Source organism: Babylonia areolata, chromosome 8 (genome assembly GCF_041734735.1).
Source record: "Babylonia areolata isolate BAREFJ2019XMU chromosome 8, ASM4173473v1, whole genome shotgun sequence".
Classification (NCBI taxonomy): domain Eukaryota; kingdom Metazoa; phylum Mollusca; class Gastropoda; order Neogastropoda; family Buccinidae; genus Babylonia; species Babylonia areolata.
In genome coordinates this window covers 9,502,402-9,517,809 of record NC_134883.1, presented here as the reverse complement: position 1 = coordinate 9,517,809, position 15,408 = coordinate 9,502,402, and the positions used below count along the sequence as shown (strand labels likewise).

At 40.8% G+C, this 15,408-nt stretch overlaps 1 protein-coding gene across 1 annotated transcript in view; it reads left to right on the top strand.

Moving 5' to 3' along the window:
• The window catches only part of LOC143284519 (protein deacetylase HDAC6-like), a 302,600-nt gene that overhangs the window by 41,009 nt on the left and 246,183 nt on the right, over positions 1-15,408 (top strand). The window contains exons 23-29 of the mRNA XM_076591227.1: positions 121-225; positions 1,434-1,502; positions 2,011-2,134; positions 3,007-3,072; positions 4,884-4,943; positions 5,506-5,595; positions 7,133-7,236. Coding sequence (XP_076447342.1) covers positions 121-225; positions 1,434-1,502; positions 2,011-2,134; positions 3,007-3,072; positions 4,884-4,943; positions 5,506-5,595; positions 7,133-7,236 — 618 coding nt within the window. The remainder of the gene's footprint in view (positions 1-120; positions 226-1,433; positions 1,503-2,010; positions 2,135-3,006; positions 3,073-4,883; positions 4,944-5,505; positions 5,596-7,132; positions 7,237-15,408) is intronic.

Genomic DNA, 15,408 nt, shown 5'->3' with positions numbered 1-15,408 from the left:
GTAAAGTGCTTAGAGCTAAGTCTCCGACCGAGGATAGGCACTATATAAGTATCCATATCATCATCATCAACATCATCAAAGAGACGTAATGTGTGTTTGCTATGTGTGATGCTTACCCAGACCCCCAGGACATCATGCAGAAAGTGACCATGCCATGGGATTCTGCATCTTCAACAATGTCGCTGTCGCTGCTCGTCACGCTCAGGACAAGTTTGGAGTCCAACGGTAAGAGAGCTGTGGATGGATTGCTCTGCTGTGCACATAATTCTGTGTATACCTGTCTGTCTTTCCCCTTCCCTTTCCCATCTAAACTGTATGCCTGCGATGGGCGCAATAGCTGAATGGTTAAAGCATTGGACTTTCAGTCTGAGGGTTCTGGGTTCGAATCTCGGTGACGGCGCCTGGTGGGTAAATGGTAGAGATTTTTCTGATCTCCCAGGTCAAGTATGTGCAGACCTGCTTGTGCCTGAACCCCCTTCATGTGTATGCTCAAGCAGAAGATCAAATACGCACGTTAAAGATCCTGTAATCCATGTCAGCATTTGGTGGGTTGTGGAAACAAGAACATACCCAGCATGCACACCCCCAAGAATGGAATATGGCTGCCTGTATGGCAGGGTAAAAATGGTCATACACGTAAAAGCCCACTTGTGTACATGCAAGTTATTGTGGGAGTTGCAGCCCACGAACGAAGAAGAAGAAGAAGAAGTAATATGCCTGCAACCAATATCAGGATGGGCACAGTGGTTAAAGCATTGTCTGAAAGTCCTGGATTTGAGCCCTGCATTGGCATCTGGTGGATTAAGGGGTGGAGATTTTTTTTTTTTTAAATCATTTCCCAGGTCAACATATGTGCAGATATGATTGTGCATTATTCTCCTTCATGTGTGTATGCATGCAGAAGATTAAATATGCATCCTAAATATCCTATAATATGTGTCGGTGTTTCGGTGGATGATGGAAACTTAAAAATACACACCCCCCAAACACTCACAAACACATATGTATGCACACAAACACATTTACACATGCATACGGACACACACACACACACACACAACAACAACAACAACAACAATAACAATAATAACAATATCATTTATTTTTAGTCTGCTATAATCATCTTATATGAACAGACTATAAATAAATAAATAAACAAAACGAACACACACACACACACAGCCACACCACCCCTACCCACACACTCACATACCCCAAACACACACTCACAAACATACCCCCACCCCACCACACACATGAAAACAAAGTGGATTAACAAAATACTTCTAGCTTTTTGGGGTTTTTTTTGGGTTTTTTTGTTGTTTTTTTGCTGCTCCTTTTCCCATAGTGTTCCAGAGGCATAAGAACCTCACGCTGCTCATACTAAATCCCCCATGTACACAAAAAAGAAAATACTGTTTATCATTTCCAAGGGTACTGATCGTGGACTGGGATGTTCACCATGGAAACGCAACTCAGCACACGTTCTACAGTGACCCCAGGTAGGTGAAACATATCACCTGTCGATAACAACGTTATTGGGAAGCATGTCAGATTTAGCATAGACTTGTTCATAAATGAACAGGTTGAGTGTTCAGTAAAAAATATTCTGTTTCTGCCAGTGTGTGTGTGTGTGTGTGTGTGTGTGTGTGTGTGTGTGTGTGTGTGTGCATGTGTGTGTGTGTATATGTGTGTATGTGTGTGTGTGTGTGTGTTACATGCCAGTCTTTGGAGACAACTTTCATTATATTATGTACTGTTGAAAGTGCGCTGAATTATGTCATTCGTACACACACATGCACGCACGCACACACACACACACACACACACACACACACACACACACACACACACACACACAAACTGACAACTGACACACATACACACTGATCTAAGCAGCTTGCAGTCACCATAACGAGCAATATCTCATGCAGATTTCCCCCCTCATATTCCTTGATTCTTTCTCATGTTTGTTTGGTTTTTTTTTTGTTTTGTTTTTTTTCTCCACAGTGTTCTGTACATCTCTGTACATCGTTTTGGGGCTGATTTCTTTCCCTTTGGGCCGGATGGAGATCTTCATTTTACAGGACGAGGGAAGGGCCAGGGTTTTAATGTCAACGTACCCTGGCTTGATGTGAGCTCACTTCCACATGTGTGAACAGTGATAATCTGTATGCTTATGAGAATGTGTGTACTAGCTACATATAGTAGCAGTAGTTGTTGTCTTCAGTTTTTACGTCATTACACTCCAGCTGGTATTAGATTGAAAGGAGAGAGAAAGAGAAAGAGTGAGAGAGTGAGTGAGTGAGAGAGAGAGAGAGAAACAGAGGGGTGTGGGAGGGGGTGTGTAGAATGGGGGTATGGGGGAAATGGAGAGGTAGGGAGAGCGTGACTGGTTTTTTTTTTGTGTGTGTGCATGCATGCATGTATCTAACACTATGCAATGTGTGTGTGTGTGTGCATGTTTGTGTGTATGCATGTGTGTGTGTGTGTGTGTGTCCGAGTGGGTGTTTGTGCATATGCACTCATACTTGTGGAGCCAAGCACTGCTGACAAATATGCCACCTTATTTGCAAGAGGATCGAATAACATACTTTCTCTGATTCTTTCTCTGTCTGTGAGGATCAAATTACATACTTTCTCAGATTCTTTCTCTGTCTCTGATGATCAAATTACATACTTTCTCATATTCTTTCTCTGTCTGTGAGGATCAAATTACATACTTTCTCAAATTCTTTCTCTGCCTCTGATGATTAAATTACATACTTTCGCATATTCTTTCTCTGTCTCTGATGATCAAATTACATACTTTCGCATATTCTTTCTCTGAGGATCGAATAACAGACTTTCTCAAATTCTTTCTCTGCCTCTGATGATCAAATTACATACTTTCTCTGATTCTTTCTCTTTCTTTTCAGGAGATAGGTTTTTTGATACATTAGTGTTGATTATGGAGATTTTTTTTTCTTTAGCAATTTTGTATATGCTGGTGTTGGTTGTGTGCAGAAGAAGATGGGCAATGCAGAGTACATGGCTGCGTTTCAGAGAATCGTCATGCCCATCGCCTATGAGGTCAGTATTGTAGGTTAGTGGAAAACATGTTTGGAATTTTTCAAGGCAGTGTTGTGTCTGTTTATTCATTCTATTCTTTAATTATCAGGAAGTGGAGAATGTGTGAATTCCCTCCCCAGCCCCCCCCCCCCACACCCCCCACCCCCACCCCCAGTTTTGTAGCATATTTGTTGGTTTCTTGAGAAAAGCAGAGGATTTCTTTTTATTTTATTTTATGAAAGTGTATTACTGACAGTGATAGTTATTTTGTAACATTGCGGTCTCAACACATGTTGTTGCAAACAGAAGATAATAATAATTTAAAAAAAAATAGTCAGTGGCCTGACATTTTTTTGGTTCTTAAGTTCGTTTTCTGCTTGGCTCTTAGTGTTTTCTTCTTCTTCAGCATTCCCAGGCCATGTTCAGGTGGTCAGTAGTGTTTTCTTCAAATGATAGGATCATTTAAAGTTCACTTTATGAAGAAACAGAACATTTATTTTACTTTTGTTTTTTAAAAAGGGTTTCTTAGTGTATTTATCTAGGTCAGCCACAAAAGGCCTTGGCTCAGTGGGTATTTTTTTTTTATGCATGTGCCTCAGTTGCATGCAGGTTATGTAGCACTGTACATAACATATGTATTTTCTTTTTTGGTGCTTCTGAATGCATTGTCCATCAGTGGGTATGCTTTTTTTTTTCTTTCTCTCTTCCAGATACATATTACACAATTACAATGAATGTGTTTTGTGTTTTTCTGAACATGGACATTTGACCTTGCATGTTTAATGTACAATGTAATAATAATAATAATAATAATAATAATAATATTGATGATAGTGATGATGATGATGATAATGAATGTAGTATTAATAACAATAACAGTCATCATGGTGACACTAACACTTCCCAGGCAAAGAGCTTGTGATCATTCACAACAAAAAAAAGCTAAACATACATAAACACGCATGCATCAAGGAGGCTTCCACGAAACATGAACGAACATACAACAGGTCATGCAAAGAAACACACACACACACACACAACACAACACAACACAACACAAGCCCAAGGAGCACAACAGAAGTCAAATCAGATGGTAGGTAGAATGGAAGAGGGGTGTTTTTCTTGAGAGACTTTATAAAAAACAAGAGAGGCAAGGCCTTCAAGACTCACTTGTGATACACTTAAAAAAAAATCTAATCGTTAAAATGTGTTCTGTATTTGTTATTATAAAGCTTCGCGTTAAAAAAAAAAAAAAAAGTCCTGACCAGATTCGAATGAAGTCCCCTAGCATTAATTACAGAGTAATTTCCCTTTTTTTTTTTTTTACTATCTTCACCAAAACGTTTGCAAAAGTAAATAAAACTTCCATGCTTAGCAAAAGAAGTTACTGTTTGAACAAAAAATGATAATAATGACTGCTCTTGTTGTTGGGTCAGAATATCAGATTAAAGTGCTAAGTTTAGAGAATACAAGAAATATAAATATAACAGTAAGTGCAGTTTGCATATAATTAGGCTTCATTTTTTATTTTTTTGTGCCCATCCCAGAGGTGCAATATTGTTTTAAACAAGATGACTGGAAAGAACTGAATTTTTCCTATTTTTATGCCTAATTTGGTGTCAGCTGACAAAGTATTTGCAGAGAAAATGTCAATGTTAAAGTTTACCACAGACGCACAGACACACACACACACACACACAGACAACCGAACACCGGGTTAAAACATAGACTCACTTTGTTTACACAAGTGAGTCAAAAAACCCCAACTGAACCAGGTAGTGTGAGACACCGTGTGTTGTGGAATCCATGGTGTCGTGTTGCTGGTGTTGCAGTTTGCTCCGGAGCTGGTGCTGGTGTCTGCTGGCTTTGATGCTGCTGAGGGGGACCTGCTGGTGAGGTGTATTGTGGTGTGTTGTGTTGCGTTGCATTGCTTGTGTGGTGTGGTGTGGTGTTGTGCTGTGCTGCGTCGTGTGGTGTGGTGTGGTGTTGTGCTGTGCTGTGTTAAATTTTGTTGTTTTGTGTGGTGCGGTGTGGTGTGTTGTGGCGTAGTGTGTTGTGGTGTAGTGTTGTGTTGTGCTGTGCTGTGCTGTATTGTGTTGCATTGTGTTGTGTTTGTTGTGTTGTGCTGTGTGGTGTTGTGCTGTGCACTGCTGTGTGATGCTTTGTTGTGTTGTGCTGTGTTGTTTTGTAATGTGTTGTGTTGTGTCGAGTGGTGCTGTGTTGTGTTGTTCTGTGCTGTGTTGTGTTGCATTGTGCTGTGCTGTGCTGTACCACACTGTACTATACTGTGTCATATTGTACCATATCATATCTTATCATATTGTATTGTATTGTGTAGTGTACTGTACCCCAGGGTACTGTACCTGAGTGTACTTTACCATGCTGTGCTGTGCTGTGCTATATTGTATCATATCATATTGTATTATATTGTAATTCTGTTGTAAATGGTTTCAGGGAATGTGCAGCGTGTTGCCGGAGTGCTTTGGACATCTGACCCACATGCTGTGCAGTCTGGCCAATGGTCGGGTGGTACTGGTTCTGGAGGTAAGGTGTCTTTGTGCCTTTGTTGTTGTTTTTTGTCCTGCCCCATCATCATTTCAGTGGCAATTCTCCTACTCTGCTCAGTTCATTCTAAGCCCCCCCCCCCCCCGCCCCCTTACACAACACAGCCACATGTGAGTTTGTTTGCCATAGTCTTACTGCTAGCAGTCCATAGGGAACTGTCAATGTTAGGTTGGCAGGAGGCCACACACCAGAGGAGACCCTGTATGTGTGTTCTTGTTTTCACACGATGCCCACAGTTACGGGTCTTTAATCCATGCTGTCCTTTAAAGAGCGCTTTCCTGACAGAATATGTTGCCGGACAGCTGTCAGAAATCAGTTTCATGCCTAAGCCCTGCCAAAGAGTTTCTGTTGGTCTGGCGGTTAATATTTCTTGTGTTTAGAATCTGTTCTGTGACATTTAACCTGCTGTATGTGGTCTCAGAGTAAAATGTCGTTAGCACACAGTAACAACAGCAAGCGGAATGGAGAAGAGCATACGTGCATGTGTGAGAAGTTGTAGTGTGAACGTGGAAATGTAGAATAAAGTCACAGCATAACATCAGTACAAATTAGTGGAGCGGTGGCCAAGTGGTAATGTTCCTAACCAGGAAGTAAGTTGCCAAGGGTTTGAGTCACACACGGACCGAGGTTTTACTCCCCACCTCCACTGTCTAGATCTTGAGTGGTGGTCTGGGTGACAGTTTTTCTGAAGAGGTGATAAACAGAGGTCCCATGTCCAGCATGCACTCAGTTCACATGAAAGAAACCAATGAAACGAAAGAGTTTTTCTTTCCAAAAATCCACTTCGAAAGTAAAACAGGTATACTTGCAGACAGAACAAAAAAAGCTGGCACCACATTATGGCAACAACATGCTCCCCTCAAAACAGAGCAGACCCTAATCCACTCAAAGATATCTGCTGTGGCTGGATTACAGTTTTCAGTTTCAGTTTCTCAAGGAGGCATCACTGAGTTCGGACAAATCCATATATGCTACACCACATCTGCTAGGCAAATGCCTGACCAGCAGCATAACCCAATGTACTTGGAGTGCATGCAGATATATGTGTGTATCTATCAGAGAGAATTTCTTCTACAGAATTTTGCCAGGGGACAACAGTCTCATTGCCATGTGTTCTGTATCAGTGGTCCAGGTGTTTGCTGCACACAGGACCTCAGTTTATCATTTCATCAAGAGTGACTAGACACTTTGTTTGATTTCCCAGTCAAACTTGGGAGAAAGGGCAAGAGCAGAGTTTGAACCAAGACTTCCATGCACTCTATTTTGGCAGATGAGCGTCTTAACCATTCTACCACCTTTGTCTTCAGCGGAAGTTCAATGCAATGTAATACAATACAATACAATACAATGCAGCATAGACAACACAGCACAATGCACACACAATTTCTCAAGACAGATAACACGGTTGTAACACTTTCCTTAGCATTGTGAGCATTAGCTGAACCATGTTTGAAACCAATAAAAAAACCCGGCAGCAGCCATGGACTTGTATTCTGTGTATGATTTGTTTGTTCAGGGAGGTTATGACCTGACGTCTCTCTCTCTGTCCATGGCTACATGCACCTCAGTGTTGCTGGGCGACCCTTGTCCACCCCTACAGTGCGGTGCCCCTAACAACAGGTAAGAACTATGGAGTGATGACCTAGAGGTAACGCGTCCGCCTAGGAAGCGATAGAATCTGAGTGCGCTGGTTCGAATTACGGTTCAGCCGCCCATATTTTCTCCCCCTCCACTAGACCTTGAGTGGTGGTCTGGACGCTAGTCATTCAGATGGGACGATAAACCAAGGTCCCGTGTGCAGCATGCATTTAGTGCACGTAAAAGAACCCACGGCAACAAAAGGGTTGTTCCTGGCAAAATTCTGTAGAAAAATCCACTTCGATAGGAAAAACAAAACTACACGCAGGAAAAATTACAAAAAAATGGGTGGCGCTGTAGTGTAGCGATGCGCTCTCCCTGAGGAGAGCAGCCTGAATTTCACACAGAGAAATCTGATGTGATAAAAAGAAATACAAATACAAATACAAAAACTAGTATTAACTCTTTCACTGCCAAGTTTCTGTGTGTGAAAGACACTCCCCAGCACCAAATATTTTAGACTCGATGCTCGATCTCAGTCGCATGATTTGGTTTGTGGTCTTGTTCACTTCAAACTCGGTCAAGGGGGGCAAGGTTGGTCAATTTCCTATTGCATAGGAAAGTTGGGCGCAATAGCCGAATGGTTAAAGCGTTGGACTTTCAATCTGAGGGTCCGGGGTTCGAATCTCAGTGTCGCCTGGTGGGTAAAGGGTGGAGATTTTTCCGATCTCCCAGGTCAACATATGTGCAGACCTGCCAGTGCCTGAACCCCCTTTGTGTGTATACGCACGCAGAAGATCATTTAGATTCCTCCATACACGGCCACATCCAGGTTCGTCCGTCACAGTTCCAGCGTCAGCAGTCCACAGGGAACCATCGATGTTGGGTCTCCAGGAGGCCACACACCATGAATCTGCCGACACTGAAGACATTGACAGGACTCACCCCAAGCACGGATGTGGAGGGGTTTCAAAACTGAGGTCACTATGAAAGGCCACAGACTTTGAGACTGTTTTGTTTATATTGATGATGATGAAGGAGGAGGAGATGATGATGATGATGACGATGTTGCTATGGTCCATTTTGGTTTGGGACTGTGTGACAAGGCTGTACTCTATGCTTCCTGTCATAATGACATCCCGGTGTTAACCAGGCCCGAGAAATACAGACACTTGCAGTGTTGGTCAGGTAATTGCAGCAACACACCCAAAGACGCATCCTTGAAGTGGATGACTGTGTGGTCCCAGTCTCCCCATTTAAGCCCACAGCACACTCAACTCTGGGTAGAAAGACCCACCTCCACTGGGATTCAAACCCGCGTCCTCTCAGCTGTCAGTCCGCGGCGCTAACCACTCCACCACGGCGGCTGGTCGAGCGATTGACTTTTGATCTGAGGGTCATGATTTTGAATCCGGCACCTTGTGGGTTAAAGGTGGAGATTTGTTTTTGTTGATCTCTCATCTTAGCAGATGTGTAGAACTGCTTGTACCTTAATCCCCTTTGTGTACAACCATGCAGAAGATGAAATAAACATGTTAAAGATACTGTAATCTATTCAGGTATTTTACTTTGATTTTCATAACTCCACTCATTCCAGGTGTGTATGGGTACCTCACTACCTGACTTTGGTTGGGGAAGGTTAAAAAAACCATCAGAAGGAAAGGATTAGGTCCTGCCTTCCTGTGCCGAGCCCTTGACACAGTGGGTGAGGCTACGGGCCCTTTAAATCCATTCTGTGTGTCTGGGGGTCATGACACAGTGGGTGAGGCTACGGGCCCTTTAAATCCATTCCGTGTGTCTGGGGGTCATGACACAGTGGGTGAGGCTACAGGCCCTTTAAATCCATTCAGTGTGTCTGGGGGTCATGACACAGTGGGTGAGGCTACAGGCCCTTTAAATCCATTCCGTGTGTCTGGGGGTCATGACACAGTGGGTGAGGCTATGGGCCCTTTAAATCCATTCCGTGTGTCTGGGGGTCATGACACAGTGGGTGAGGCTATGGGCCCTTTAAATCCATTCCGTGTGTCTGGGGGTCATGACACAGTGGGTGAGGCTACGGGCCCTTTAAATCCATTCAGTGTGTCTGGGGGTCATGGAAACACGAACATATCTAGCACACATTCCTCCCCCCAAAAAAAGGAGTATGGCTACCTCCATCACAGGTGAAAGAGACAGTGCATCCACTGTGGATGTATATGTCACATACAGTTAAAATCGTTAAGTGAGTGAATAACTTTCTGTGCACCTGAAGAATATTCTGTCATATAATGGGATAAAAAGAAGAACACCGAAACTACTCACAGTTTCGAGTAAGCAGCGAATTACAAAACAGAAAGATAAGACTAAAGGGAGGCAACTCATGCAGACTGGCTGCATTTCCACTTTCAATTTAAGCACAAGTTTATTTCCCTTGTTATGTTTGTACATTGCATATCTCCGCAAAAAACAACAACAACAAAAGCAACATTAATTGAGACTGCCACACATATTTAAGACAGATAAGTGAAGAAAACTGCTAATAGCTCATGGATTCTGAAATCATAATCATCAAAGTACAGAATTTTTCTGCTGTACATCATGTGGAATGATTTCAGGAAAATAGAATAAACTGATCTGATGTAAAGTCTATTTCAGGATTTTTCACCGGCTATGAGCTCTTTGTGGGAGTCTTTTCAACCAGCTGGAACTAAAGACTGAAAGTGAACATGTTGTGTAAAGCAATGGCTGAATCTGGAAATGTATTGACTTGTAACAATTTTTAAAGAAACAAAAACATTCAATGAATTTGAAACATTCTTGAGTCTTTTGGACGGTGCAGTGGATTCTAAAAGTGAATGTTCATTCTCGCTTTTCCAAGATTACATCATAAGTCGGTGAAGAAGCAAGGAAGATCATCCAGCAACAAGTACCACACATAAAAGGGCAATCTGACAGACACATGGGTTTTCAAAGCAAGAATGCGTCACACACTGAAATCTCAGTTCATCTCATCAGATCCATGTCAAAACTCCAGATGACTCCCCCCCCCCCCCCCCCGCCCCTGGTCCCCCTCCTTCTGCCCCATAAAAAGAGAAAAAAAAAAGTGTTGAATATCAAAATTTCACAAGTGAACACAAGGCAGTGATAAAAAGGAATAGTAAAACATGACAGAGACACATCTTGACATTTTTGTGGACTGGAAAAGCATCAACTAAGATTTTGTCAATGGAAAACATCAACTCTATCCGGGAGACAGAGCAGAGGTGCCCTGAAGGTTATGTTAGAAAAATGATGTTGAACGGAGAAGCGGAATCAAATGATCTACCCACCAAACATCTCCGGAGCAAGTTCTTTCTCTGGACCTTGCAATTGGAATGAACTTCCTCTTTCGCTTCGTCAAGTCTCCACACTCAGCTCTTTCAAGTCTGGCCTTAAAACCCACCTCTTCCCAAAATAGCCTCCCTTCCCTGCCTCTTCCTTGTCTTCAGTTTCTCCAGTTTTAGAGTTATGCACGCGTGTGAATGACTGGTGCGAAAGTGCTTTGATTTGTCTCTGCACAAGATTCAACGCTATATAAACACCATTATTATTATTATTATTATTAATTCTCGAACACAAATCTTCACCACCACAGATGTGATAACCCTACAACTTTAATTGCCTGAGGAACGTCATTGTGAAGGGACAGAAAACTTGCAGGGTGCTACAGACATGGATTATACTGGTGAAACTTTGACAGATTGTAGATTATCACCTGTTTCCTTTGGCTGTAATGCTGTGTCTGTTGTGACTGTGCAGGTTGAGCATTAGTTCTCTTTGTTGCCTTCATCATGCTCTTCTCCTGTCAAACCAACAAACAAACAATAAACAAACAACAACAAAAAGAAAAAAAAAAAAGAGAAGATATCTATCTATCTATTTGCTGAAGACAATACCCTCCTGTTCTGGTAGAGACTGCTGTAAACTCCCACCCTAGCTCATTATAACACACAAAGAGAATTATAGTGGCAACATCACACTTTGCAAACTGTTCCTGTTCATTTGCTTGTTATGTTTGTGTATCTTGTGAGTGTAAATTTTGACCGCATGACCAATTTCTGTTATACAACTTTCTGTCTTTTTCCCACTTATTATAGAAATCTTTGCAACTGGAATAAAGGCGCAGATGTATGTATGTAACTGAGTTGATGTCTATCCACTGAAGAGTGCATGTGTGTGTGTGTGTGTGTGTGTGTGTGTGTGTGTGTGTGTGTGTGTGTGTGTGTGTGTGTGTGTGTGTGTGTGTGTGTGTGTGTGTGTGTGTGTGATATATTTTTGAATAATCTCTTGTTGATTTTTTTCAACCTCTCAGTCCACTTGACAGGGACTAAAAATTGATAATGATGTCCAACAATGAGTGCATGCATCAGACTTTTTATAACAAAGGCATGAGCAAAAAGTAAAGAAAAATTCACAGAGAGAGAGAGAGAGAGAGAGAGAGAGAGCATCTTTAAAGTTGATCAAAACATTTTGAGAAACAGAAATATCCATAAAACTGAAACTAACACTGACTTTTATTAATTCATTGACAAAAACAACAAACTAATCCCATGAATAAGAGTCTTATCGAACAAAAAATCCCAGCTTTTTATTTTTATTTTTTAATGGAACCTGACATCATGAAAAGAACACAAGACTAACAGACAGACTCACACCACACCCACCACCCCAAAGGCCTGCACAGAGCTCTATTCAGGAGAGTGAGAGGAAGGGAGACTATTATTTTCACAGTGAAACGAAGTATTAGATTTACTTCCCTTGCATATCCGGTTGTCGTCTGGTGTGTTTGTCGCTTTGAGTTTTGACCAGAAAGAAAGTAGCGGAGTTTCAGGTACATTTTCGGTATTTATTCGGTTCTGCTTCGGTATATGTAGCAGACAAGTCTATTGCAAACTGCATGTTCCCCATGAGTAAATTAATCGGCTTCTTTTCATTCTGTTGTAAGAACAAGTTGGAACATGGCTGACAGTTCGTCTAGTTTCGCTCTTTTGATCTTTTACTTTCCATTTGCCTTTCTGACCAAAACAGGCGACATACTAGGTTGTGTGTGTGTGTATGTATGTGTGTGTGTGTGTGTGTGTGTGTGTGTGTGTGTGTGTTCAAAGAAAACACTGGCATCTTTAACCACACAATTTAATATATTTCTTTGTCAGAAAATATGTTGAGTACGTTGTCAAGACCGTCAGTGTGTTACGGTTATAACAGACGAAAAAGAGAAGCAAGATAGCATACACAATAGACACTTGCCAACACACATGAATGCTTTATATAAGAAACAGTCAGATGTTAAAGCAACTCAAAGCCCCCTTTCTTCCCTCCGTCTCATCAGAACCAAAATGTTTTAGTGGGATGAATCCATGTTAGCTTGCTCTTATCTTGAGATGGATGTGCTTTTAATTACAATGGGAAGACTGAAACCACACTGTTAAAAGTGTTATGCATTTCATTGATGCTTGTTTGAGAATTTTGGCCAATTTCCATCTTTCCAGACAGAAAAATATGTTGATGGTATCTTGTTTTTCTTGTGACTTCAGACATGTGTGTGTGTGTGTGTGTGTGTGTGTGTACATGTTCATGCTCATGTGCCAACATGCCTGTGTGTGTGTGTGTGTGTGTGTTTACAGATGTGCATAAGTAATGTGTTTCAGTGTGTACACTGGAATCATACAGATGAGTGTTATATCCACTCTTCTTTTGATCGTAGCAGAATAATGAAATAAATTTGTTAGATATATTTGTGGCCAGTCATGCTGTGCTGTCATTTTGGTCACAGCTTCTGTATTCCCTCTGCTTTCACACTTTCGATTATGTAAAATGCCCCTTTGTGATAACTGAGTGTAAGTTTTAACCCATTTAACCCTGGAGAGTTTACAGCCTTGGCAGCTTCCCTGGTATACTGATGGGGAAAAAATGCAGAAACATTCTGTTTTTCTTCCGTCATGTAAAAACAAACAAACAGCAACAACAAAAAATTTCAAAAACAGTGTCATTTGAGCAACGTTAGTGGTTTCCAGCCTGGAGAGTGAATCTGACTATTTGACCAAGCAATCAATGTCCTTAGCCAGGAGACTTAGTAGGTGATATCCTGCATATTTCAAAGCAGAACAGCCACCACTGGACACCAAAATGACTTGACAGCAGCGCATGCTGTTAGTATTACTATTATTATTATTTAAAAAGATATTATAGTTACCTGACACTTGTAAAGCTGGTGTCAACTGCTGGCACTATCAAAGAGCAAAAAGAGAGTGAACCTGGCTGTGGTCGTTTGTGTGTGTGTGTGTGTTGGGAGGGGAGAGGGGGGGAGTATTGGGGGGGGGGGGGTAGGGGGGGTTGTATGAGCAACATGAAAGTAAATCCTTTGAGGGCATAGAATATAGGTCAGCCAAAGAATTAAAAGAACAAAAACAGCAACAACAACAACAACAACAGCACACACACACACACACACACACACACACACACACACACACACAAGCTTTTCTTCTGTGCTCATGTTCTGCCAATCATCGATTATGCATCAACTTTATGGGACATCTGCAGCAATACAAACTTAAAATTTATTCATCGTATGTGTAAAAGAGCGTTAGTATTGTTGAAGCCAAGCTCCTTGACCTATATGGATTATAAACTACTTAATGTATTATCTTTCCACAACAGGCTGTTCTTCAACAAGGCTGTTTGCATGCATAATGTGATACATGGAAATGCTCCCCAAAAGATAACAGAAACTTTTAAAACTAATAACCGCAGGCACAACCATATGTTATGTATACCTAGACCTAGAAACAACCTTTATAAATCCAGTTTCCTATGCTCTGGTGGAAATTGATCGAATAACCTTCCACTCGTTTTAAATGTTATAACGAATAAAAATGTGTTTAAGAAAAATATGAAAAATCATCTTATTAACTGCCCAAAAGATGAACAATAATACAAATCTATATCTGTTAGTTACCAAATTCATGATTTGTGAAATGTTATGTATATGCCTTTGGTGTTATAAGAGGGTGTATGTGTATGCGAAACAGGATCTGTTGTAGATGTGTTGTAAATGCTAATGTGTATTTCATTTTCACACGCTTCGTGTATGCACGTAACTGTATTTCTAGTACTTTTGCATGTTATGTTCTAGGTGTCTCACCACTTTTTCTTATCTTCTTTTCTTTTTTTTCTCTCGCTCTTTTTTCTTTTTTCTTCTTTTCAGATGGCTTGATGTAAAAAAGCAGTCGTTGCTTATTCAATTACCATCTTGAAATAAAAATTTTGACTTTGACTTTGACTTCAACACACACACACACACACACACACACACACATCTTTTCTATTTTACCTTTTCTTTAATTAAAAGAAGGAAAAAAGACCAACTACAGAAACATCATTGATGGGCTACCCATTTGAAATGAACTGAATGAGTGGATCTGAAACCAGATAAAATCTTTTTCTTTTTTTTTTTTTGCTGAGTAAGCAAGACACTATGACAGTGATATTGATCAACAATACCAAGTTTCACTTTGCAAACTGGCTTTTTGTTTGTGTGCTTTAGTTGTACTTCTTTTTACACCATTGATTTTTCCTGTTCGATCCACATCACAGTTTGAAATTGAAACTCAGCTTGTTGTCCATAACATTTGTTCCAGTGTATATAGTGTGTGTGTGGAAATTGCCCTTGTAGTTGGATGAACTCTGAGATGTACCTGGTGCAGGAGAGTGGGTTGATGTGCATCAGCAGCTTGAAAAAAAAGAATTAAAGAAAAAAATCTGATATTGATTGGTATTGACCATAAAGAAAAGAATTAAAGAAAAAAATCTGATATTGATTGGTATTGACCATGATAAGTTGTTGAAGCAAGCGTTGCACTATCTAATGATGTGTAAGTTTTTTTGTTTTTTTTTCTTTTTTTGTTCGCAGTGGATTTACATATGATATTATAATAACTGAAGTAATTACAGAACAGTAATTATTGAAGTACTGAAGTAATTACTGATCCTGTCCTGCGTGAACTGATGTTGAATACTTTTTTTTTCTGTCTCTGGTTCTTATGGAAGTGGTGGTAGTTCTGTTGCGTTGGGAGAAAGTATGATAAAATTGCCTGTCTCTAGTAATAGGCAGCAGCTCAGATGACAGTGACTGCATACGTTTTTGTGTGTTCATTTCATTCTGATTCTGGATAATGGAGAAGTAACGGAAAACTG